General features: G+C 47.5%; 1 protein-coding gene across 2 annotated transcripts; it reads right to left on the reverse strand.

Annotated features, from left to right (window-relative positions):
• Window positions 1-177: 177 nt before the first annotated feature.
• Window positions 178-22654, reverse strand: TMC5 (transmembrane channel like 5). Of its 2 annotated transcripts, XM_064153860.1 has the most exons (24): window positions 22598-22654; window positions 18071-18232; window positions 17329-17531; window positions 16855-16959; window positions 15750-15842; window positions 14886-14985; window positions 14224-14314; window positions 13682-13930; window positions 12687-12838; window positions 12042-12186; window positions 11375-11530; window positions 10666-10832; window positions 9494-9572; window positions 9055-9152; window positions 7280-7375; window positions 6693-6768; window positions 5753-5886; window positions 3546-3719; window positions 2902-2980; window positions 2475-2567; window positions 1726-1821; window positions 1414-1459; window positions 1153-1214; window positions 640-725 (listed from the first exon to the last, which is right to left on the reverse strand). In XM_064153860.1, the coding sequence occupies exons 2-23, from the start codon at window positions 18142-18144 to the stop codon at window positions 1189-1191; spliced, it is 2532 nt and encodes an 843-aa protein (XP_064009930.1). In that variant the 5' UTR covers window positions 18145-18232; window positions 22598-22654; the 3' UTR covers window positions 640-725; window positions 1153-1188. The 2 variants fall into 2 exon arrangements, with proteins under 2 accessions (XP_064009929.1, XP_064009930.1); XM_064153859.1 differs by lacking the exon at window positions 1153-1214 and having other exon boundaries at window positions 178-725.
• Between the last annotated feature and the right edge of the window lie 1950 nt (window positions 22655-24604).

Below are 24604 nucleotides of genomic sequence, written 5' to 3' on the forward strand. Positions count from 1 at the left end.
TATCCTGTACTGGAGAAGCTTTACGCAGGTGAGAATTGGGAGAGCTCTGAGAATTGACCATCGAAGCTGCCTTTGAGTGACTGTAATGAAGAATACAATGTCTCAGGAGCAGCTCAGCCTGGCTCACAAGTTACTTTGCAGCTGGGACAGTGTCTCAGTCAGTAGAAGCAACTGCACTTTTGGTTCCTTCACTTTTTATTTGCCTAAGTCTTTGCTTTTGGCTTAGACCAGGTAAAAGCAGTTTGAACAGCGGAAGTGATCTAAAAACCTTCTTAGATCAAAACTTTTAAACTACAATTAGGCAGCACAACTTTTCTCCTATTTAGTCAAAAGCAAATGAGCAGCTGTGAAGGGACCCTTGGGAGCCAACAGCCAATTGCCAGGGGGAAGACTGCCTGTCCCCAGAATATCACTGCTTCAAATGCCACCCAAACATCCAGAGTGTTCTCCATCATCATCATCTGCAGTCAGGATGCATTCTGCAACCTGCTTTTCCATTTAGGGGCTAAAGAAAAGGTTCTTTCAGTCCTTAGTGCAAAGAGGCACTGCTTTCTGCAGAGCACCACTCAGTGACACTCAGCACTGAAGGCTGTTTCTGCCTGCTCACAGTCAGAAATATTTGTTGTCTTCTCCATCTTCCCACTGAGCTGCTTCTCGAGCCTGCAGAGCGAGCGCCATGGCCTCAGACATGCCTGGCCTGCTGCTGGGCTGCGATGCCTCCAAATCTGTTTTTCACAGAGGAAGTGATGTTAGCTGTGCTGGTGACTGCCTAACTACCCAACCCACATGCTGTGAGTGTCTGCTCTGTCCAGCCTTTGGAGTGAAGTGGCACCTCTCTGCAAAGCAGGAGTAGTTTAGCCTCCGTGCAAAGCAGGAGTAGTTTAGCCTCTGTGCAAAGCAGGAGTAGTTTAGCCTCCGTGCAAAGCAGTAGTAGTTTAGCCTCTGTGCAAAGCAGGAGTAGTTTAGCCTCTGTGCAAAGCAGGAGTAGTTTAGCCTCCATGCAGGCTTCCATAGCTTTTTTTTTTCCACTCCAGACAAGCAATGTCCTAGAGGCTCCCCAGCATTAGTGAGACACACCAAGAGGTGAGGTACAGCTCTAGTGTAGTACTCTTGCTTGTGGCTGCTGCCATAAGGCAGAATGGCTCCACTTACCCCCGAAGTCCAGCTCTGGCATACAGAGGCTTGTGATCAGCCTTCAGAAGCCACTACAGGCACTGCCGACAAGCTACCAATAAGCACATCCTACAGAAAGTGCTTGCCCCAGAACTCCTGGCTTGCTGCTTGCTCTTCACACAAGGTGCCATGACTGTCTCTTACACCCAGCTGTTGGAGGCTGTGTCTGTACTGCAGCAAACATTCTAACTGAGCTGAGCCCCTAATTGCTGCTTCCTCCCTGTCGCCTCTGGTGCTTACCTAGTGGGAAGTCAGACGGCCTCCAGATCCCAGCGGGATAGGGACACTGCAAACAAAATTCACAAGTAGCTTTAGGTTGATGTTCCCCTCATGAGTGTTAGAAGATCCCTGTAACAAGGCCCTGCCCTCCAGATCTCCAGTGGGTCTGCCTGGGTACTCCAACAGCTGCTCTGATTGCGTTGGTGTACCTGCTTAAATTAACCCTTTAAACGATTTCTGCACAGGGTGACCTCTTTGTGCAACAGACTCCCACTGCCTGTATCACCCCCCAGTAGGGAACGCTAGCACAGACTCTCCTTTTGACCCTCTCACCTCATAGGACGCATTTTGACTTCTGCCAGGTGCCCTTTCTGGGTAGCCTGGCACTTGCTGGGCAGGTTGCCTGGACAGATTGTGCAAAGGGCTTCTCTGAAAGACAAAGTGTTTGGCATCAGCAGTACTGCAGTCTGCCTCCCGTGGTGCTCAGTGCTACTCACACCCCAGGCAACCACCTTAGGGAGATGGATTCTCTACTGGGTCCACAAGGAGATTATTCTGGCATCTCCTTGTGACCTCTGACCTTAAGGACCACAAGAATATCCACCCTTTGTAGGCTATCAAACCCTCCCCAACCTTAGATGTCTACCTCGATGTTGTGTGGGATCTAAAATAGAGTTAGGCCAAAGCCCTCGGTTTTACCTCAGCTGAGATGATTTTGTGGGAGGGGAAACCACAAATCCCTAAGGAAATCCAGAGCCCCAGGAGGAGGGCTGCCTCCTGCCTGGTCTAGGCAAGCTTCAAGTGTGGCCAAATGCTTTAGTGACCATCATTGCACTCCTAGATTAGGAATGTTTTCTTGCAGTTCATGGTCATAAATCAGTGAAGGTAAGGACTATTCCATATCCTCTCAAGCCTAAATTCCAGTCTGGAGCAAACAGGGAATTGCCACTCTATCCTTTTACTGTCTGGAGTTAACTTAGGTGAAGGTTTAGAGACATATTCCAAACTGGCAGCTTGCTTGCCAGGCTAGAGGAACCCCAAGCACATAACTGCAACAAGAGCAGCTGAACTATCCAACTGACCTGCTGGTCCTGTCCTCTAGGCACAGATGGGGTCTGGGTTGCCCTCTGCAGTGCTCGGAGTTTTCGGAGTAAAAACATCTTATCTTTTCCTTCCTGTGGCCAAGACACATTTGATCATCAGCTGAAATGCACTCCTGAGAGCCTCAAGGCCAGTGTGTAGCACTGACCAGACAAACCATTGAAATGCCTTCTACTGTGAGACAGTCTGTCTGCAGAGGGAGCTGCAGCAGCACAGTTTGAAGGTAAAATCACTTTGCAACAATTCCATTGGCAGTTAAGTTTCCCTTATTCACACGGGGGAGGGCTCCTACCCTCCCTTGAACCAGCCTGGCAAAAGCAGATTACAGTTCCACAATAGCAGGATGAGACAATCAACAAGGAAGTCAAATTGCAGGGAAAAAAAAATAAGCTGAAAAATCAAACTTACGTTAAAAATTTGCTTCTTCAGGAGTTTGGTCATGGTCTTTCTTCCTTCTATTATTTGCCAGTAAAGATAAGCAATAATTCTACATCACAGCAATAAAAAGTGCAACATATGAGCATTCATACCCAGGAGATTGCCTCCTAGTCACTGCCTAAAGAGTGTGAGGAAAGGCAGAGTAACCACCACCCACACCTCTGCGTTTCACATGGCCCAGGGTGCTAGAGCAGAGCTGGCCTGTGCCTGAGGAAGCTTGCTCCTTCCCTAATGATTTATCCACCTCTGGGCAAGAAAACAAAGACAACCCCACAGCCTGTTCTGCACGTTCCCTTTTGCTGCTCTTCCTAAAGCTAAATGTGCCACTGCTGGCAAGATCTGGAGGTCAGGCAGCACCAAACTAGAACCATTCAATCAAAACCAGTGCTAGGGTCAGCATGAGGCTGCTTTGTAATGAGCTTTGTCATCCTAACACAGAAGGAGCAGGTCTTAGGGTTTCCTTAAGTGCTTCAAATACACACATTTCCAGGACATTAATCGTTCTGGTGCTTTACAATGCACTTTGAGGTTTTCCTCATGCAGAAAAGCTATGTCACAGCCAGGTTTCTCTGCTTTGGGTGCTTCTCCAGTGCTTTGCATTGGCAGCTACTTACAAGGCAATCGTGGAGAGGACGAAGAAGAAGAGTTCGCTTGTGATTAAGTTGTAGTAGATCCATGCTACCCATCTGGAGTCAGCGAAGTTCTCCAGTGTTTTTATCCACTCAGAGACTGCAGCATACATAAAAGACAACCCTCTGAAAGGACCACATTCTGCTGAAGGTTTTAACCTGAAAGTGTGAGACAACAGCTACTTAGCTAAATCACTGCTTGATCTATGGAGCTCCAATATCGTCAATTTGTACATTTGCTCGTTAGTTTGTGCTCTTTGGAGCCTCAGGGAACTTCCATGACCTGTGTTTCATTTTGAGCTAGGATCACTCTCCAGCAATTAAAATGCCCACCTCAGACTGTGCAGTGTGTGATGGTTTGGGAGTTACCTGCCCCCTCACTCTTATGAAGTCACCCAGACTAGCCTCAGCCAGCTGGAAGGTAAGGAATGAAGCTTTCTGTTCACAGCTCAGCACAAGATACAAGCAGATAGTTACAATAGTTACAGCTATGGACAGAAATAGACAAGTTAAAAGTGCTACAGAAACACAGCAGCCCTCCCAGAAACCAGAGTGCCCAGGAGGGGCTCCCAGCCACCCTTCCACCTTCTTTCCACCCCTCTGCCTTATCCCACCGAATGTGCAAGGTGAGTTTGGAGGCTCAGCAAGGGGGGTTAGAAGCAGAAGGCTTAGTTACACAGATGCAAGCGGAAGGGAAGCACACACTCCGACTGAGAGACACACACTCTGGTTTATCTATGTTTGCTTTTACACATCTCAGCAAACCTATGAGTGCAGTAGCCATCACCATTGCTTCCTTTTCACAGCTTAACATCTCATTTCTCTCATTAAACTGATCCAATTTGCCTCAATCCAGCACACTGTGAGAGATAGAGACCTTGCTGCAGTGGATCCCTACCTAGCCCTGCAAACACAATCCTGAGCCAAACGTAAGGAGTCAGTCACTGCAGTGCAAGCAGCAGCCAGTTGAAAATCCTGATTTTCAAAGTTGCACCACGGGGGAAACCATCATTTCACCCTGGCTGCACCGACTTGGGTCAGCACAGATTGTCAGTAACAACAGGATGTGGTGAAGTGAGGCAGCTCATCACTGTAGACTGGTGTAGGAAGCTGATGTTTGCTTTGATATTGAGCTGCTCCAGACAGTCTGACATTTCCACTTGCTATCTGAAAATGTTTGCACTGAATTACTTCCATCCCACCTGGTTTCAGGTGTAAGCCACTTGAATATTACTGAATATTGAAACTGTGAGTCTGAGAACTGCTTGGAGCACAGCCCTGTGAGGAGAGGTTGAGGGAGCTGGGGGTGTGCAGCCTGCAGAAGAGGTGGCTCAGGGCAGAGCTCATTGCTGTCTACAACTACCTGAAGGGAGGCTGTAGCCAGGTGGGGTTGGGCTCTGCTGCCAGGCAACCAGCAACAGAAGAAGGGGACACAGTCTCAGGCTGTGCCAGGGGAGATCTAGGCTGGATGTGAGGAGGAAGTTGCTGGCAAAGAGAGTGATTGGCATTGGAATGGGCTGCCCAGGGAGGTGGTGGAGTGGCCGTGGCTGGAGGTGTTGAAGCCAAGCCTGGCTGGGGCACTTAGTGCCATGGTCTGGTTGTTTGGCCAGGGCTGGGTGCTAGGTTGGGCTGGGTGAGCTTGGAGCTCTCTTCCAGCCTGCTTGATTCTATGGTTCTGTGAAGAGCAGGGGTGTCCATACTGCCTTCATTACTCTGACCAGAGCAACCTGCCCCTAAAGCAGCTTTAAAATACTGGTGACAATGAACATGCAGCATTGCAGAGGTCAGCACTCCCTGCACAAAGCATCTCTGACAGTTGCAAATAATCCAGAAGTTGACCTGAGTTTTCCTACATGTTTCTCCACTGCAGACCCAGCACAGCCTTTAAAACAGCTAAGGGCATGAACTAAGCTGGAGAGCAGAAACTCTTCACCAGGAGGAAAGGCCAGGTTTGCTGAGACGTTTAACCTTTGAGGTAAGTTTGTTCCTCCTCTCCCTTTCCTATGGGACAAGTCACTGCAGCAACCATGCTCTTGCAAGCTCACTGAGCATCTGTTTTCAGAACCCAGAACACCTCATGAACAGCTGAAGGCTTCCATTAGCAGCTACTGGAGCTTCTCCCATGGGCAAAGGGACAAAGATTCCTCTGCCTGGAATCAGCTCACACCGCACAACACAGGCACCTTCCATACCTCCAGACAGTGACTCCGATGACAGACAGCACTCCAAGGAAGGAAGGAAAGAACAGCAGGAACATGAAGGATGTTGTCATTTGAGCAGTTCTCCAGACTTTTCGAGGGGGTTGGCAGTTCATCCTCAGGCTGACCTTTCAAGAGATGGAGACATACTGACTCTTGGGGAGCTGCTACCTGCCCCTTCCACTTGGTTGAAGTTAACCCCAGTGAAAATGCTGATGGTAGCTGCTGGAACAGCACCTTTCAAAAGTTGTCACTATCTTGCTCCACATGAACTTGACTGACACATTGCCATTTTAGAAAGCTTCAGGGATATAATATTTAAGAGGCAAAATGAGGCTCTGTTGGGTTCTTCAGGACTCTGTTAGGTAGAGTTTGCTTTTGCAGCATACACAAACCCACTGTTCAGGGACGTTTGAATCACTCTTCCTAAGTACAGCTCTGTTCTACATTCAGTACTACAAACTGTTCAGTGACCCAACAATGCATCTGTCCTCTAGTCATACTACACGGAATGCTGAAGACACTTCCAGCATGATGGTTAGCTGACTCACCCTGCTTACACTTAGATAACTCATAAGAGATGTACTGCTGCAGAGTACGTGGGAAGCCAAAGTCAGAGCCACAGGCACAGTGTCTCTACTGACACATGCACTTGCACACCGCTAATGTTACCCCTGTATTCTCCCCACCTCTCCAGAGCTGCTCTTAACCCCTTCTGTAACCCCTCCACACTTCTTCCTATCTCAAGTTTCACAGATTTATGATCCAAGGACGTGCACATAAATTGTGTTCCCTTCAAACAACCCTCCCCAAAACCCAGACCACAGCCATGAACACAAAAGCCCAGAGTTTCCAGACAAAACCAGCACTTTAATGCAATCAATTCTGCCCAGCATCCGAATGGTTGTTGATGAATACAGGTAAAGCTTCTTACCTTTTTGACATGGAATACTATAGAAAACGCTAGCATCTGAATAGCAGGCAGCAGAGGGGAGAAGAGGACACCGATCCTGCAAGGAAGGGTTTGTAGAAGCTCGGTCTTCACTGTTCATCACACGGATGTCACAATGCTTTCATATGCCAGTGGCTGGCTGTTTGGCAACGCAATGCTACTCACACTGACCCTGGATGCTTTAGAGACATGCACGCCTGCAAAGCTCCCTGCGCACCCGCAAGACTGTCACACCGAGAAATAAGGCTTCTTTCCCAGGCTTTAATGCTGAGACTATGTCAACAGGATCATCACTGCAGTGGGGACGTAAACAAAACTCCAGGACCTTCCTTTTGCAGGCTTCTCCCAGACCAGTTGGCCGCGGGGTAAATGACTGATAAAAGTCATTGTCGTTGTGGCAAAGGGAAGTGGCAAGTCACACTCTTTAGGAAGGTACTTAGTAAATGCTCTCTCTCTTTGGCTCTTGCTCTGTTCTTCCCCCGCCTCCCCCGCTCAGAAATGCCAGAGTAAGAATATTCCAAGGTATTCCTAAGTGCAAATGAAGTCTGGGCTGCAAACGTGAGGCTTACCAGGTCAAAGTCTGCGCATAGATCAAATCTAAAACATTCCGTCCGATGTCAAACTCTGGCCGCCCCGGGCCCCCAGAGACACCAGCTCCAATGACCCTGGGGGAGGAAACACAGCACAGCAGCACCTGCTAAACGCTACCGAAATAAAACCCTCGGTAGAAGTCTCTGCAAACGATCTCTGCAATGCAAGCATCAACGGCAAAGGGTTCAAGGGCTGCATTAACCATGCCGTGCAAAGCAGCCACGGCTCCTCGACTGGAGGGCACATTAGAAATGACAGACCTTGACAAAAGCAGATCCCCTGCACACACAGCAGGGTTGGAATAAGACCTTGGGGATTTTTGATGCAACTTAGGGGGGGAAAAAAAACCAAACACACCATGATTTGTAACTAAAGAAAAAAAAGATTATGCTTAAGCAGTTGCAATGGCAACTCAGTACAAAACAGCTTTTCATCCCTCAGAACTTTCGGCCTCCTCCTTCACTAAAGTGACCCTTGTAGATTGATACTCTTAATATATCCTGAAGTGTATCCTGTTCAGGCAATGGGGGTGGCAGTTAGCTGAGACACACACAGGCAAGCAGGTACTCAGAGGCTTCCTGCTGAGAACCACCAATCCCTTTTTGTCACCTCATTTTTTCCTGAGCTGGGGAGATTCATTTTCTGCCTGTTGTAGCAAGAACAATCAAGATTTTGGTAGCTGTCCCATCTCGCCTTGAAACAGGCCTTGGCACCACCTTATCAGCTGGGCCATCACCAGTGTCTCAGGGCCAGGCTTCCAGGGCATCGCTCCGAAGGCGTACAAGTAAATACAATGAAATACTTCTAATCATTCACGGCTGCAGGTCTGCTGCTCTTGCACAGCTTAGCGGAGGGCGTTCGTCACAGCTGACATGGCGGTTTTGGTGCTGTGACCTTTTCCTGGGGGTGGTTTCCTATCTGAATAGGCCGAGAGCAGAGGGAGGATTGAAGAGCACTGGCAAGAGCTGCGGAGGGAAATCCTTCAAGGGCTCTGCACTGCGGTGCCTGCCTTGTAAACCACTCTTGTTGGCATCGTGTGCAAAGGGTGAACAATGCATCTCCTACACAATATGGCCAGGAACCCTAAGTGCTCTGTCGACCTGGCAAGCACTTACTAACCCTACTACCCTGAGTCATGAATGATGCATGGCAGCAGGAGGGTGCACAGAGCAGATGCCAGAAGCAGATGACTTTTGCTTGCCTTAGCCATATTCAGGTTCAGTTAAAAATACTTTTGCACCTACCATGGTGCAGAGCTCTGCACTTGAAAGTCATATTACATCCTTAGGAAGACTGATTAGAATAAGCTTTTTAACTTGTCTGCAGGCTGGAAAGTGACAGAATTAAGAGCAAACCCAAAATGTACGGAGAGACATAGCAAGGAAAGTCAGCAGTGTGGCTGTGCATATGCAGAGAAGCAAGATTTTCTGCTTGGCACACTTGGTCCTTTATCACCCCACTGAGGGGATCCATGGGAGTACAATGGGGCTTCCTCCCTGGTGGGCTTTCCATCTCCAGAGGACAAAAAAGGACACACCAGGAGAGCAGAACACTCTGACCTCCTCCTAAAGAACTGCAATACACAAAAAGCACTTAGCCAGAGACTACACTTGGTAGAGACAGACAAGGAAGCTTCAGTGGTGCCACAGCCATGTGGCACAGAAGTTGGACTTCTTTTCACCCCTTGGAATAAAAGATCATGTCTTTAGTTTTAATTAAATACAGTAATAAGATTAGAAAAAGTAGTACTCACCTGGGCAAAAACTCTCCAAAGAAAGAGCCAAGCAAACAAAAGATGAAGTCCACCAGAACAAGGCGATAGATATCTTGGCCAATCAGAGTCTCCCAGCACTTTAAGCAGAAGCAAGAAGAAAGCAGGAGTCCAAAGTCAGTGTTTCTAGCATTGTTCCCAAACACTCAGACATCTGAAACCGGGGCTACAGATAAAAGACTTCTAACACCCTGACTAGTCAGATTTGCCCTCTCACTGAACAGCGCTGCAGAGCAGCTGAGACCTGAGTTGGGCGATTCAGTATTTCTTACAGGTCACTCCTTTAGAACAACCCCCCCCTTGGGGTGGCAAAGCTTTCCAAGGCACTACAGACACTCCTGCCTGGGAAGGGCAAGCCTCCTGCCAAAGTGGATCTTAAGCTGGCATTGGAAGGGCAAGATGTGCATCCTCAGAGCTTTACCTGTGACTCTGAGGCAGCCACAACGCTCAGCCAGTAGTAGCACAGGATTCCAACCACAGACATTTTCAGGATGATGTTTCTGGAAAGAACACGTCACAGTAACTGCACTGACAGCTGGCCACAAGCTCCCTGCAGGGAATGAGGGCAGCTGCTGCTGCCTGCCGGTGCCCCTCAGACCTTCCTCCCCCGTGCGGCTCACACACCCAACCATCAACCTGTTCAGCAGAGGCTTGTGCCAAGTTTGCCATGCCCAGCTGCCCTTCGGCCAGGACAACAGAACAGCACTGCACCTGAGCTCCACGGAGAGCTCTCTTACAGCAAGAGTGGCAGAGCACAGTGCTAACAGGCGCTGACAGGAGAGTGTTATGCTGTTGTCTGTCCTGGCAGAAGGGCAGCTGGGCATGACAAACTTGGCACAAGCCTCTGCTAAACAGGCTGATGGTTAGGTGTGTGAGCTCCATGGGGGAGGAAGGGCTCAGGGGCACCAAAGGTTACACAGTGTTAATTTCAGACACCTTTAAGGAAGACCTACTCACTTCTCTTTCTATCTCCCTTTCTCTGGGGGACCAACAGCCCAGGGGTTGCCTAGAGAAGCTAGTAACAAAACCAGGCTCAGTGCCATAGTGTGCTGGGGAGGGAACCTGCTCCCTGTGCTCATGAGGAGATGGAAGACTCCAGAAGGCTCACAGAAGATACAGAAAATATGAAGGCAAGAGTGTACAGAATCTTTTGGAGAAGATTCATTCTTCTCCATAGCTTCCTGCTGTCCACCACCCCACTTAAACACAGCTTCTTCTGTATTGGGTTTGTTCGTGGCAGGGTTTTGGTAGAAGAGGAGGCGAGTACAGACTGGGTCCCAAAAGAAGCTTCTAGAAGCTGCTCTAAATCCATGTTGTTGCTTCTATTATGTTCTTGAAATTAAATTGATGTGTTTTTCCCCAAAGCCAAGTCTGTTTTCAGCCCATAACCATAAGAGGTGAGTGAGCCCTCCCTGTCCTAGCCTCAGTCCTCAGTTCTCTTCCCCACCACACTGAGGGGCAGGAGGCTTAGGAGTGAGCAAGCAGCTGTGTGGTGTTTAGCTGCCAGCCGAGTGGGCCTAAAGCACAACAGTGCCAAAAGAAGAGACAGACAACCTCAGGCAAACAGCACTAGGAGGTGGTATCCAGACATACCTGACAATAGTGGCATATATGTGGTGCCCAGGAGTCTGAAATCTCTCCAGGTGTCCAAGCCATGAGTAGAAGAATGGGATGAGTGTGTTGAGGAGAGATGCAACAACAGGCAGCACCAACATGGCAGCTTGGCTCTCCAGGTCATTTGTATGCCCGTTCACAAACAGCTTAAAGAGCAAAAACAAGCACAAAACCAACCTCAAACAACCCCAGTGAGATCCTTACCAAAAATGCTGCCTCAAGCTGTGGCCACAGGGACGACACCTGGAACACCTCCCTGTGACTGCCACGTTTTATGGGCTCAGGTCCAGCAGCAGGGTGACACTCTCCCCTTCCCCAGCTTGACATGGGACCAAGGGTGGGAGTGCCACTGCAAAAGCAGCTCCTAAGCAAAAGAGTGACAGACCTTGCTGGGCCTTCTTCCTGCTCTTTCAAGGCAACCAGCTGCACTACGCCTAAACTAGCCATGAGTTCAGGCAAGCAGCTGCTGGGCTGAGGGATTTGCTCAGACCCCTCAGCTCCTATGCTCTTGCCAGAGTCCCCAGTGGTGAGAGTCTTTGCAAACCAGAGGTACAGGGAGGGCAGAGTTTGTACTTGCACTTGTGAAAACAGCTACTGTTCCCTGCAGCCCTAGCAGCAAACAGACCACCAGAAGATACCCACGTGGAGAAACACATCTCCAAAACCAGACTGCAGAATCTGCCCTTACCTCCAGGTTATTAATGCAGAGGAAGTAAACCCCAGTGCAAGCAGCTACTGCTGTTCCCAGGGAGGCAGCCCACGAGGCAAGGTGAATAACAATGCGAACAACTCTCTCTTCGACAGAAAAAGTTACAACTTCTCGGTTCACTTCCATGAGGTCCTCCTGCAAAACAACAATTCCCAATGAAGAATTCCTTAGTCAACAGCATGAAGCAAAACTTGTTTCAAGGAACTACTTGAGAGATTGAAAGAAGTATTATTTATGCAGAAGCTGGGCACATTTACTGGCCAACTAACGAGCTTTTCTCTGGGCAGTCGCAGTGTTTCACACAGAATGTTACAAGCTTGCCTTTTCCGTACACAACACTTGCATAGCAGGAAGGGAAAATCAAGAAATGCTCTGTTTGCCAAATATTCAACGATCACAGAAACTGTTCAGGAGAACTGAGCCATACAAATATTTACTTGTAACTTAAAGAGACAAAAGAAGTAGCTAAGCAGCTCCAGGAGCTCAAACCCATCGAAACTTAACAGTCAGGAAGACTTAGGTCTGTTAGGAACAAAACTAGCATGCTTCAGTCACTCTGACATAGGCTTGTGCATGCATACACCGACTTGTTTGCAAAAACCAAGCCTCTGGCATGCTAGTTCTGTGTCTTTCTATCTCTTTGTACCTTTATTTGTGTGCTGAGATTCTTCTGCTTCAGCTTGATGGCTCTCTCATTAGTTATGTTGAAGTCCCAGGTGCAGAGAAGCTTGCTAGCATTCCCAGGGTGTGTCTGGGGGTTAATGAAGTTCCTGCAGAAGGATTTTGCCATGCTGCAATGCAGAGTAAGGTTGTGAGATGCATAATGGGGAAAGACACAAGGTCTGGAGAGCAGGGCAAAAAGGGAGACTGGTCAGTTTTTCTGTCCTGTCCCAAGGCTGCAGGATCTACGCTTGAGCATGTCAAAGGTGACAGCATGGAAATCAGATTGGAATTTAGAAACAGCTCTTACATTTCCTGCTCCTACCTGTTGCTGACAATCTTTACCTCTTCAAGGCCATGTGAACAGCAGATTACAGGAGGAACAGCTTACAAAAGGAGGCTCATGCTATACACTGGTTTGAACTGGGCTTCTCTGCACGCCTCTTACTATTTTGCAGTGATTCTCCATTTGCCCTACAAAGGTTGGGCTTCTGGAGAATGCCTTTGGAGCCAAAACTTCTGTTTAGCTCTAGATCTGGAAATAAGGCCTTACAGAAACACACTCAAGCCACTGACAGGGTGGGGGTTTCTCGTTGATGTTGTTGCTTTGCTGTAAGAGTACTTAGCTTACCTGAACAGCAGGATAAGAAAACAAATGAGAAAGTATATTCCCACGGTGAAGAAATAGGCCAGCTGCATGTTGTAAAATGGACCATTCTTTGTTGTACTGATGGTAGCATTGGTGTAAAAGCCATAGTAGAGGACTGTTTGTTGAAAATAACCCTGAAAGGACATGGACACGATTCAGAATGTTTGCCCTCACCTGCCTGTGGGGAGGAGCAGCATCGTCTAAAGCCAAATCGATGAAGTGGGAGCTGTCCCAGTCCCTGCTGAGAAATCACAGCTGTCCTTGCAGCTTTCTTCTTCAGAAAGACCTCTTGTCAACTAAGCATCAGTAAGAGCACAGCCTTGTTTATTAACCTAAGAAATCCTTCAACAACAATAAAACTGATGCATTTTTATAGCAAAGGCAGGGGAAAATCATTAAACAGAGGAAGACATCTCTTCCAATCACTTAGTTGATGAACAGTGATACAGCTAAAGCCACGCAAAATCTTCCTTTAAAAACAGCCTGGGCTTTTGTTCCCTGAATGTAAAGACCTTCACACAAACACTCTTCCTGTTTCCAGGCCCCGCTGAGTCCAGCAGGCTGCTGCAGAAAGATCTGTGTGCTCCTCGGGCTAACGAAGCCTTGGAAATAAGCAAAATTCCCAGGAGCAGATCTGGAACTCTGCATCGCATTTTTAGAGGAAAATTATCAGAGGAAAATGTTCTGGTAAGGGACATTGTAGCTATCTCTGCAAGGCCTGGCTCCTTTGCTATCCCTGCCACTGCTTTCTGAGAACTATGAAAGCTTTGAGACACTGCTGAACGCAGCAACACTTGCAGAGGGACAAATGATTCCATTCATCTCGCTCGGCGTCGAGGCTTGTTGCAGCTCCTTTTGTTTCTAGTCACTCTGACTCCGCCTCTAACACAGAACAAGAACTGTTCTACTCTATGGTGTGATTTTAAGTGCATCTGTTGGACACAGTACTTAGACAAATCCAAGTTACAAACACTTACAGCTCCAGTGATCAGCTCCAGACCCGTGAAGGAAAGGTTGTTTGGTTCTGCTGCGATAAACTGAGGGATTGTGATGAAACTGAAGTTTATGAGGAACGAGAAGATGTTGAAAGTTAGCAACCACTTCAAAAAAATAAAATAAGAGAGAACACTTGTTCCAAACTCGGCACCAATGATCTTCAGAGCCTTGTGAAATACTCGCAGCTGGTGAAAGCATTCTGACAAGCTATTTCCACACCGCCGGAACGACTGAGTGCAAAAGAAGGGAGAGAGAGGAGTATCAGCAAGCAGCCTTAGGCAGGACTCAAACTCACATCATCAAGCCTCAGCTTTTTTTTACCATTCCATTTTGATGATAAGAACAGATTGCCCTCTCTCTACGCACCACAAGGTGCTTGACTGGTGCTCCTGCACGCTGCCATAATGCCAGTCATTACTGGGGAATGCTGCAGCATCCACAAAGCAAGACCTCTCTGCTCAGTGACAGCAGTGCAGCTGGAGGGGTTTGCTCCACTGTGACTGGCAGGAGGTTTGACACTTACCACTCTTGCTCCCTGCAGGGGCTGTGTACAGCAGGAGAGTCGAGTCCTGCCAGGCCTTGACTTTTTTGCTATTTCTCTAAGGACTTTATTCCTGTGGAAAAGCAGGGCAGTGGGTGACAGGCATCACACTATGGGTCGTAATCAAAACAAGAAGAGAAGCTGCTGCAAATGAAGCTTCCCTCCTCTGCACACAAACAGAGTTAGTAAAATGTGGAGATGCTCTGCTAGTTCTTTTCCTACTAGCTGACACCATGGCTCGGACAGCATGTTCTACGCCCTCCACTCACTCACTCTGGGAACAAAATTTAGCTGTGACCTGTGAGGAGACAAAAGCATGGCTGAGACCATGTGGTCTCTTCCCTACTTTGAATGGCCAACATTACAAGCTTCCTTTGAAGATAAACTGCAAGTCACCACTCAGTCAAATCCCTGATGTTCTGGTTTATGTCACCACGACAGGTTCATGTCATCCAGAGAAAGGACAATAAGCTATCCTTAAATCATTTTCCCCTGTGAGATGCTGACTTGTAAAAAGTGCACTGCAAAGTACTTCCAGTTCTTTCAAAGTGACAAACCAAATCTGAGCAGACAGCAAGCACCCATACTTGCCAGCTAGGTGCTGGGAGCACAGTGTTCATAAAATGAAACAGATAAACTTTTACCTTATCTCTCTCTTTTTTCTCATGGTCTCTGGCATCTTCTGAATTGCTTTAATCCTTTCACTGGTGGACATACTTGCAAGATCTCCAACTAACTTTTCCTCTGCATAAAACCCATGAGAAATCCAAATTTGGAGATGACAACACAGTAATTCTTATACAAAATCTGAAGTGGATGTAACAACACTCCCCATTTTCACTGCTGCCAAGGTGTGGCAAGTTCTGAGACTTAGTAATACTCTCCAGAGTATCCTCAGCTACCTCAGTGCATTAATACAGATGTAAGGAGCACAGTACTGAATGTTAACAAATATCACTGCCTGATGCTTGTTTAATGTTAACACAAAGAGCTTTGGTATAAAAGAAAACAAAATGCTGACAAACTCCAAGACTCTGTCCCATTACTCTCTCACTGTTTGAAATATTTCTGTGGTGCTACTTATTGCCTTGAAAGCTAAATTTTGTTTTATTTATTTTATAATCTTGGTGGATGTTAATGTCTAACCCCTGAACAAACTCTGAAGTAGGCAGAGCTGTACTAGCTGACAATCAGGCTCTCTTCACATCGCTGCGATTTGATGCCAAGTGCAGACACAGTGGCTGAAAACAATCCACTGCTGGACACACAACTCTAATCAAGAGTTTAGCTTTTTTTCTACAACTGAGCACATATTCACACTGCACTCTGCTTCATTTACCTTGGCATATCAGTGTGCTAGTAGGCTACAAAAGACTAACCACTAGCATTAACCCAAACCCAAGCTGTTCCTGTTACTACAGAAACACTGTCTATGCTATTCTGGTGATAAACCAAGGACAGCATCCTTCTGCAAGATGCTGTTTAATATCAAACCACTTATTTCCCACCTTCTTGGCAGGCTGGATCTGTTTCAAACCAACTGGAAGCAGTCATGATGACTTCATCAGGTGGTCTTCGGTTGCGTCTCCAACGAAAGCCCTCTAAGTAAGATGCATGGTTTAGTGAGCCCAGATGCTCCTGACAAAGTAACACTTAATTTTCACAGCAACAGCTTCAAAATGTGCCCCTCAACCTTACTCACCCACATGCAAACATTTACTCCCCCACTCACTTTGTTCCTGGTCATACTTGATGACCATATGCAATTTTTCAGCCACACGCCAGAGAAGCGATCCTGAGCCAAAGATCAGGCATGAAGTCTTGGACACAGGAGAACTGTGTCATCTAACTCACTCCCTGGATATGTACATTGGTTATTCCAGGCTTTCTTCCTTGAAGAGAAGTCCTTACTTTAAAAATCCTTCCACTGACTTCAGAAGAGCTGTTTTAGAGCCACTCTCAATTGTGCTAAGTTATGTGTAGCAGACTCTCCTGCCAGGGGCCAAAATGCAACTGTTCCTTCACCCTAGGAGTCACACTCAAGTAACTACATTCCTCAGATTCATCTGCCTTCCAGCTACGAAACAGATGAGCTTAGGCAGAGCTGTGCTTGCCTTGCCAGTCTGTGCATGTTACATCCTGCTTTTGAGCTCGACCCTCTGGTGGGGAAGCTCCATCTGCCCGATGTTCCTGTCAAGCAGTGCACAACGGGTGGGCTCCTGTGCCATTTTGTTCAGGTTGAATGGCTCTCGGATGTTAGTGCCGTAGAATCCTAGAATGGCTTAGGTTGGAAGGGACCTCAGAGATCATCTACTCCAACCTTCCCACCATGGACCTCTCAACTAGATTTGGCTGCTGAAGGCCTCATCCAGCCTGGCCTTGAACACCCCCAGAGAGGAGGCAGCCACAGTCTCCCTGGGCAGCCTGTTCCAGGGTCTCCCCACCCTGGTATTGAAGAACATCTTCCTAAGATCCAGTCTAAATCTAGGTTTATGATTCCTTTTATCATGTGAAGATCTTCATAGCTGAACCAGAAAGCTTTAAGCAGGCAGTATGCTGCGAAGGGTGAGGCTGACATGCAGTATTCTGATGCCCACAACCCTTCTGCCTTACCTTCTGGCACACTGGCGCTGCTGTGGCTAGAGTGGTCACTCAGCCGGTGGAAGGCAGGAGCTGGGCTGTTGAGCAGCTCTGGCTCAGGCTCAAAAGAAAGATTATCTGTTCAAGAGAGTCAGACAGCAAGTTGTACACTGCTGCAAGTTATTTACACACACACAAGAGCCCTGCTAACCACATGCAGCTCTGCTGCACACACAGCAGTACATCCTCTACCTCACTCCAGTGCACTCAGTGACTAAGGCAGTCCACCCAGGTTCCTGTTTACAGATCTGTTTATACAACAGACAGGCCATGAATCTGCTCATATCACATCTGAACTGCTTCTAGGAAAAAAAGTGAAACAGCCCAGTGCCACCATGTACAAACAGACACAGACTGAGCTTTCCAGAGCTGCAGGACTCCCCTGGGGCAGAGCAAGCCATTCTGTTGTAGTGCTTCCATCAGCTGTTCAAATGAGAGGTTACATACCCATGGAATTTCCATATGGACTTCTGCTCCAGGCATTAACTCTTGGTGACCCTTCCCTGTATTCAGAGCCCTGCCTCATGGAGGCCATTGGTATGGCTGCAGGGTAATTCCATCCTCTTCCACTGCCCTCCTCTCTATAGGAACCATGCAGTGAAGAATCATAAGTGGGTTGATGAGGGAATGGATTCTTCTGAGAACCCCTCCTGTGTGTGGAACAAAAAGGAAATCCCTGAGTGCCACAAAAACTCTCAACAGACATCCTTCACAAATTGTTATCTGTTATCATCAACTTTGGGTATGTTCTAAAACAACCTCTGATACTGAGAGGTATTTTGTATTTGGAACTGCAGCATCACAGTTCTGACTTGGTCATCAGCCATACTAGAAAGACTAAAGCTCTTGTCCACCTTTAAGTCACGCTGGCTGCTACGTTAAACAGGAATGACTGCTTGGGAAGCTGGGACTGGCAAGGTTACAGCACACAGTGAATATCTCTGCAACTGAAAACTACTCCATAAATCCTAACATGCATTTGGCTGGAAAATTCACCTACATCCCACTTCTCCTGAATGCTACCCTCCCAACAACGGCTTCAAGAGTGCGTGTCTGAAAGCGCAAGCGTAGAGAAGGAATGGTTGGATTCACACAAACTAAAACTCTGAAGAAAATGTTTATCCTGCACATAAATAGAGAATTGAATTTCTTACTTAACCTTGCTGTTGTGACTGTGCCATAAACTCACCTCCTATCAATTTCCAGTGTCTCTGAGAAGTGGTAGTCTGGATTTTCAAAGGCTTCATTGTAATGATAAGACATGACAAGTCCTTGGCTTGAGGAATGAAATCTTCCTTAGTCTCCTCTCTGCTGTTTCATTAATATGTTCATGGGAAGACTGCTTAGAGACCTAAATACAAACCAGATGCATGTACACCCAACATGAAAACAAAGGACCTTAATTTCACAGTCTTACTTAGAAGATTTTCCCACCCTACTAACACGAAACAATAAAAATTGGTTCAGAAAGGTTTTCTTTGACAGGAACCACTTAGCTCTTGATGTTCTTACAAGAATTAGCTTAACATTTGTCTGAAGTTGTAGACAAACTCTTAGTGTACTCTGCCTTTACTGTCCATTAAAAAGAATGGAGGTAGCTCCTGAGAAAGATAATGATCTTCTTCTGCAAAGAGTTGCTTGGAAATCTGAATTTCCCCCTACAAAAGTGGTTTGCATTTCAAACCGTAATGAAAATATGAAGAGGAAGATGTTCCTTTCTCAGGGAAAGAAAATCCTCACACATTATCTCCTTTCAGCATTGGGATGTGCTTTCTGCCAGGATCTCTATGAAAATCTGCAGGGACTTTACAGTCTAACACTGAACCCAGCATCTGAAGCCATCCCGGGTTTTCTTCACTCCCTAAGTTTTAAGGATTTAAAATAAATTCCCCCACTGAGGTGAATTTGAATCTTTGCATTTCATTCCTGGAAAACCACAGAGATTGTCCTCTAGATCCCAAACCTTCAGGCCTCTGGAGTGAGCAAGAAGATGGGCATGGCTAACCCAGATGTTTATGACTGAGGCTGTGGTCACTCAAAGATTACTCTGCTACCTGGTAGACAAGTGCTGCAGGGTGTGCATGGGCACATCTGCTTAAGGCACACAGCTGGCTTGCCAAGGGTGAACAGCTGGCATGCCAAGCCACCCACTTCCATCCCAAGCCAAACGATTCCAAGAAACTCTTATCAAATCATATGCCTACGTTTTAGGTTTTGGTTGGGGTTTGTGGATTAGCAGTTTATCATTTTCTGACCTTACAGTTCATTAGAAAGAACTCAAAGAAGGAAATGCTCAAGCTGAACCATCTTCTTCATTTAAACCTATAGTGGGATGCAGTAAACCACGGTGCCAGGAAAAGCTATGCCATTCAGATGTAGCTTTCCCTCAAAAAAGTTATTTTGCTGAAAAAGGAAAAAAATATAAATAGCTGGAGAAGGGATGTAATCTGTGAAAGAGAGCAGGAGCTTGGGAACTCTCCCCTTTGCAGTGTGGTGTCCATTTGTTGGACAGTGTTTTGGATTGTGGCAAGCAAGCAGACAGACCTTGTCTTCTTGCTTTGGCAAAGAGAAGGGTTTAGGGTCTGTGGGCTCCATAAACATCAATATGTATACAAGTTACAGGATGGGTGCAAAGTGGGCCCTTTTTGATTAAATCATTCAACACATTCCATATTATCACAGAATCAGGCAGGTTGGAAGAGAGCTCCAAGCTCACCCAGCCCAACCTAGCACCTAGCACCTAGCCAAGCAACCAGACCATGGCACTAAGTGCCCCAGACAGGCTTGGCTTCAACACCTCCAGCCACGGCCACTCCACCACCTCCCTGGGCAGCCCATTCCAATGCCAATCACTCTCTCTGCCAGGAATTTCCTCCTAACATCCAGCCCAGACCTCCCCTGGCACAGCTTGAGGTTGTGTCCCCTTCTTCTGTTGCTGCTTGCCTGGCAGCAGAGCCCAATCCCACCTGGCTGCAGCCTCCCTTCAGGTAGCTGCAGACAGCAATAAGATCTGCGCTGAGGCTCCTTTTCCGCAGCTGCACACCCCCAGCTCCCTCAGCCTCTCCTCACAGGGCTGTGCTCCAGGCCCCTCACCAGCTTTGTCTCCCTACAGCAGGAAACTCCAAGCAGTGCAAAGTCATGGTTCTGGATCATTTCCCAGAAAGAGAACTACCTTCACGTCACAGACCAACAGCCAGGACAAACTACTGCAGATTAGCTTCCTCCACTCCCACGCAGGTAACAGACACTAATCCTTAGTTAGTACGTGGATCAAACATGATTGTGTTGCTAAAACAGCACTTTGTCCTAGCATCCAGATACAGAGAAGCCACTTGGACCTTCAAGTTCTTTACCTGTGAACACTCAGTATGAAGGGTTACATAGTAAATTCTGCACACAAATCATGAAGAGCAATAGAAAAGTTCTAGAAGGACTCAGTTGACTGAATAGCTTTGAATGAAGCCTTCTCTACCCCAAAGTCCCCATGAGATCACAGTTCTCATGGACTGGAGTACATGTCACAGGGATTTTGCATTATCTAACCCCTTCCCCAGAGATGCCTTTGAGAACAAGCCTCCTCTTTCCTGCTTTCTTGCCTTTGTTTTCTCAAGTCCGACCACAAGTGCAAACTTAATCCACTGGGAAAAATATGAGCACTGGATAAAAAGAAACAATCAGGGATATATAACTAGTAAAATTAGAAACAGAGATCTGAAGAGTAAGACCAGTATAGCTGAGAGAGAGAAGAGAGGACCAAGAAGAAGAAAGTGTGAGCAGGACTCTGCATTATTCCTGTAACGCTTGAAAGGAATTACCTAGCTCAGAGAGAGCTCAGCACGGGGCAAAAAAGACTAAGGCAAGAATCACTTCACACAAGCGCAGGTCAGTCTTGTGATTACATTTCCAAACTGCACACTATCACATTCTTTGCCTACAGCAGGACTAAAGCTTGCTTTGCAAAACGAGTTTTTTAAGTCTATTAACCAGCACTACTAGTATTTGAAGGAAATGAAGGGTTACAAAAGAAAGGCAGCATGTTCTGAGTACCTACTCTGCTCTCAGGGCAGCCTACCACACCACATCTATTAGAGGCAGGAGGTACTGCTGACTGGAACAGTTCCAATCTTTTCTCTGTACTTGCAAGGGATACCTATCCATTTAAAATGCAACCTTCAAATTATACTTTAATGAGCTGTATCAGTTACAGGAGGCTCATTCACAAGTTCAGCTGAGAAAGGTTATGAAAAATACACATACAGTCAGTCCAGATAATGAACAGGGGGGTGAATATTCACAGTGCTGCTGGACTGAAGAAGGGCACTGCTATGGTTTTAATTTCTAGCTAAAATTCCTGTTACGATGTTGTAATCTCACTACTATTGGCTTAAGCAGCTTTTCAGAGCACCCTGAGGTAAAACCAAAACTATTCACAATATTCTGGTCAGTGCATACAGCCATATGACATCATTTGACCACGTTCACAGTAGGAATGAAAGTCCTCCTGACAGGCTTACTATGAGAGGGAAAACCAAACAATCCCCGAAGAAACAACAAAAGCACCACCTGAAATCAATTACTTTGGGTAGGGGACTGGCAGCAGCTCAGAACAGGTGGCATTTTAGCTACATCAGCACAGGCAGCCAGCTGCTATCCCTATCCTGTGCTAGGTCTGTGCTGTGTGGGCAGGGACAGACATGGCACTCACATTTGAACTGCCTGCTTCTGCTACACAGAGCAGGATGAAGCTGCTGCCGGTCCCAGGACCAGCTGGGGAGACACTAGTAGCACTAGGTCAGAGGAAGCAGAAGTCAACACAGTTCCCACGCAGCACCACGGACTGCTTGTGGGTTTGCTCAACTAACAGTGTTAATAAAGAGCAGAGAATTAGTAATAAAACCTCGGAAAGACTTAGTTTCTAAATGGATATTTAATCATCTGCATAGAAACATTTCAATCTATGTAGTTAGGACAGAAAAGGAAAAAAAAATCAATGCTGAGATTTAAGAAAAACAGAGTAGTATTTAAATGGCAAGTCTGTGTGTTTTGAGGGAGTGATAGGATGACTGATCACAAAGAAAGAGTCTTAAACGAGAGACTTTTCCCACCCACTCCATACAAAAGCACTTCTGGCTTCCTGGTGTCAATGGGGCACACAAAATTCACTTGTAAAACGCGGCGCAGAGTCCGGCGCAGCCTACACCAAAGCGAGAGCAGGCACCACGCTGCGAGCTGGGACCCCGGCAAGGCTGGAGCGAGACCTCACACACGGAGTGGCTAAATACAGCAGAGAAAGATGTGGCTCTAAATCCCCCCTGGGTCCAGCCATTCCAGCTGAAGCCAGCAGCCGCTCGTAGGAGCCTAAGGGGCGCTAAGGCCGTGAGGTGCCGTGCGGCGGGGCTGACACCGAGGGGTCGCCGCTCTGCACGCCCGTTTGTGGCTCGGGCAGCAGCACCGAGGACAGCCTGAGCACGCACCCGCTCCGGCCCCACGCTTCCCGCTGCTTTAACGGCGAGCGCTAGCAAACCGCGGCTGTCTGCCAGGCACTGTGGGTGACTCCTCCGGGCAAGGTGCACGGAGAAACCACCTTCCAGCCCAGCCCACGGATTACTCGTGCGGATTCTGCTCGGACCCTGCAAGCTCCAGCCCCCCGCGCCTCAGGTCCTACCCACTGCTGTTGAAACGCAGAACCCAAGCCTCGGAGCTGCCTGGCCCTTACCTCCCTGCCTGCGGGGGAAGCCTGCCCGACCCCGCTTCGCTGGCGCCAGGTGCCCCGGGAACCGACGGCTCCGCCCCCGTCTCACCTTCGGCCCCGGTGCCGCGGGGTGCCACCGGGAGCGTCCGCCTCGCCTCCCTGTTCCCCGAAAGGGCTGGGCACGGCGCTACACCCCCGGGAACGGGGGAGCTGAACGCCTGCTCGCACAGCTCAAGGAGTGTAAAGAAGCAACCGACGAAGGTCCGACTGGCGCTGCCTGCCGTGGAACACGTTGCTTTACTTCTACGTGATCTCCAAGATGCTCAGTCCCCTTCCCCTGGGAGCTAAACCACGCTTTGCTTCTGTCTGGATTGCAACAACGCCACGATAGAAGGACAGAGAGAAATGGGTTTCAGATACATGATGTGTAACCTTTATCCTTGGATTACTCATTTGTAGAGCAGATACAGAGAAGGATCCTGACCTCATCTTTTTGCATTACTGGAAGGCTTATCAAGGGGTAACAAAATAGTTCACACTAATACAGGCAGTAATCAGCAGTTCTTGGAAGGAGAATTTTAATACCAGCCCTGCCCTCCCCCATCTGTAGGGACCAGAAGGAACTTCTTTAGTGTGACAAAGACATAATGATTTTTCTTGTCTTTCTTTCAAGCAAGCAGGGATAAAACTATGAACTAATTAGAGCTACAGCTGAGTACCAGGCAGGGTGCAACACAGAGAAGCCAATGAAGTGGTGGGTAGTGCCCCTTGCAGGAATTTCTTTCCCAGAGCTGCTCAGCAGGGATGCCTGCATTACATGAACTATGCATCTAGACTCAGGGTTGCCCATATATTATAGTCAATGCCAGGCTGGTGCCCAGCACCCTTCACAAAGGCCAAGGCTGTCATCTGAACGAGGAGCTTCCTCAGCCTGAACATGGGCCCAGCAGCCACCACTGAGACAGGCAGGAACAGGATAAGGACAAGACTGACTCTGCCATCCCAGATCTGTGCTCTGCTTGCTACTTTTCCTCTTCTTGCTAATGCTGTAGAGAATCACAGAGCCCCAGCCACTTTTGTGTTAATAAAGTCTGTTACACCACGAGAGTATGATTTATCTCCCTAGAAAAACACACATCTTAAAAATTCCAGCAGCTATTCCTAAGTAATTTCTCTGGTCAGCAAGACTGAAAAATCCCCCAAACCCAGCAAACTAAAAATGCTCCTGTAAACCCACAAATGAAAACCAGCCTCACAAGCCACTGAGGAGCTAAATCAGTTTGCTCTGTATTCAGAATCTGTGCTGTTGCAATGGCTAGTGCTTTTCCAGCTCCCAACCTGGGGAAAACATGTCTATCCTCTACCAGTCACATTCAACATCGACTTCAGGGAAGTTTTCTAATGCTACTTTAATTATGTTATGCCCAAAGCAACATTCCTGGCATGACTGCAGAGAACTTGCCTGCAGATCTCTTGAACTGATCCAGGAGCTGCCTGTAACCTGCACAGGCCACAGGGCAGAGGGCAGAGTCAGTTGAACACAAGGCCTTCCCTCCTCCAATTTAAAACAGTTACCCCAAATGTTCCTGAATATTTAGAGGCATTTTTGAGCTGTGGCATTATGAAGAGGAATCATATGAAGGAAAAAAAATGTCCTGGAAATGCATGATCCTACTAAATGTGACAAAGGGCCCTCTAGCATCACAGATTTCAGGACATGGCACTGGCTTCACATTCAGCACCGTCTGAAAACTACTACTTGTGCGAGTAAGGTGCAGTGGACAAATAATGGACAAGAGGAACCTACCACAGGCCCTGCTTGTGACTGTCAGGCTCTGGCAGAACCACCTGCTCTCTCCTTTTCAGCATGCCTGTCTTTCTGGTTTTCCACCTGGGATGGCTGTGATCTAGACCATTTGCTGAAACATTTCCAAGTGTCTAAAAAGCTCTCCCAAATGAAAAGAAAAAGAGAGAGACAGAGATTTTAAAAAAGGGGAATGTTCTCACGAGACTCCTGGAGCAGTCAATCTT

This window comes from Pogoniulus pusillus, chromosome 13 (assembly GCF_015220805.1).
Source record: "Pogoniulus pusillus isolate bPogPus1 chromosome 13, bPogPus1.pri, whole genome shotgun sequence".
Taxonomy (NCBI): Eukaryota; Metazoa; Chordata; class Aves; order Piciformes; family Lybiidae; genus Pogoniulus; species Pogoniulus pusillus.

Excerpts from the sequence above, each read along its gene's own strand:
- TMC5 (XM_064153859.1), bottom strand. The coding sequence starts at position 18,144 with ATGTCTTATCATTACAATGAAGCCTTTGAAAATCCAGACTACCACTTC. Across the intron at positions 2,981-3,545 it reads GTCCTCTCCACGATTGCCTT|AATTATTGCTTATCTTTACT; the intron begins GTAAGTAGCTGC and ends GCTGTGATGTAG. Across the intron at positions 726-1,413 it reads GCCGTCTGACTTCCCACTAG|ATTTGGAGGCATCGCAGCCC; the intron begins GTAAGCACCAGA and ends TGTGAAAAACAG.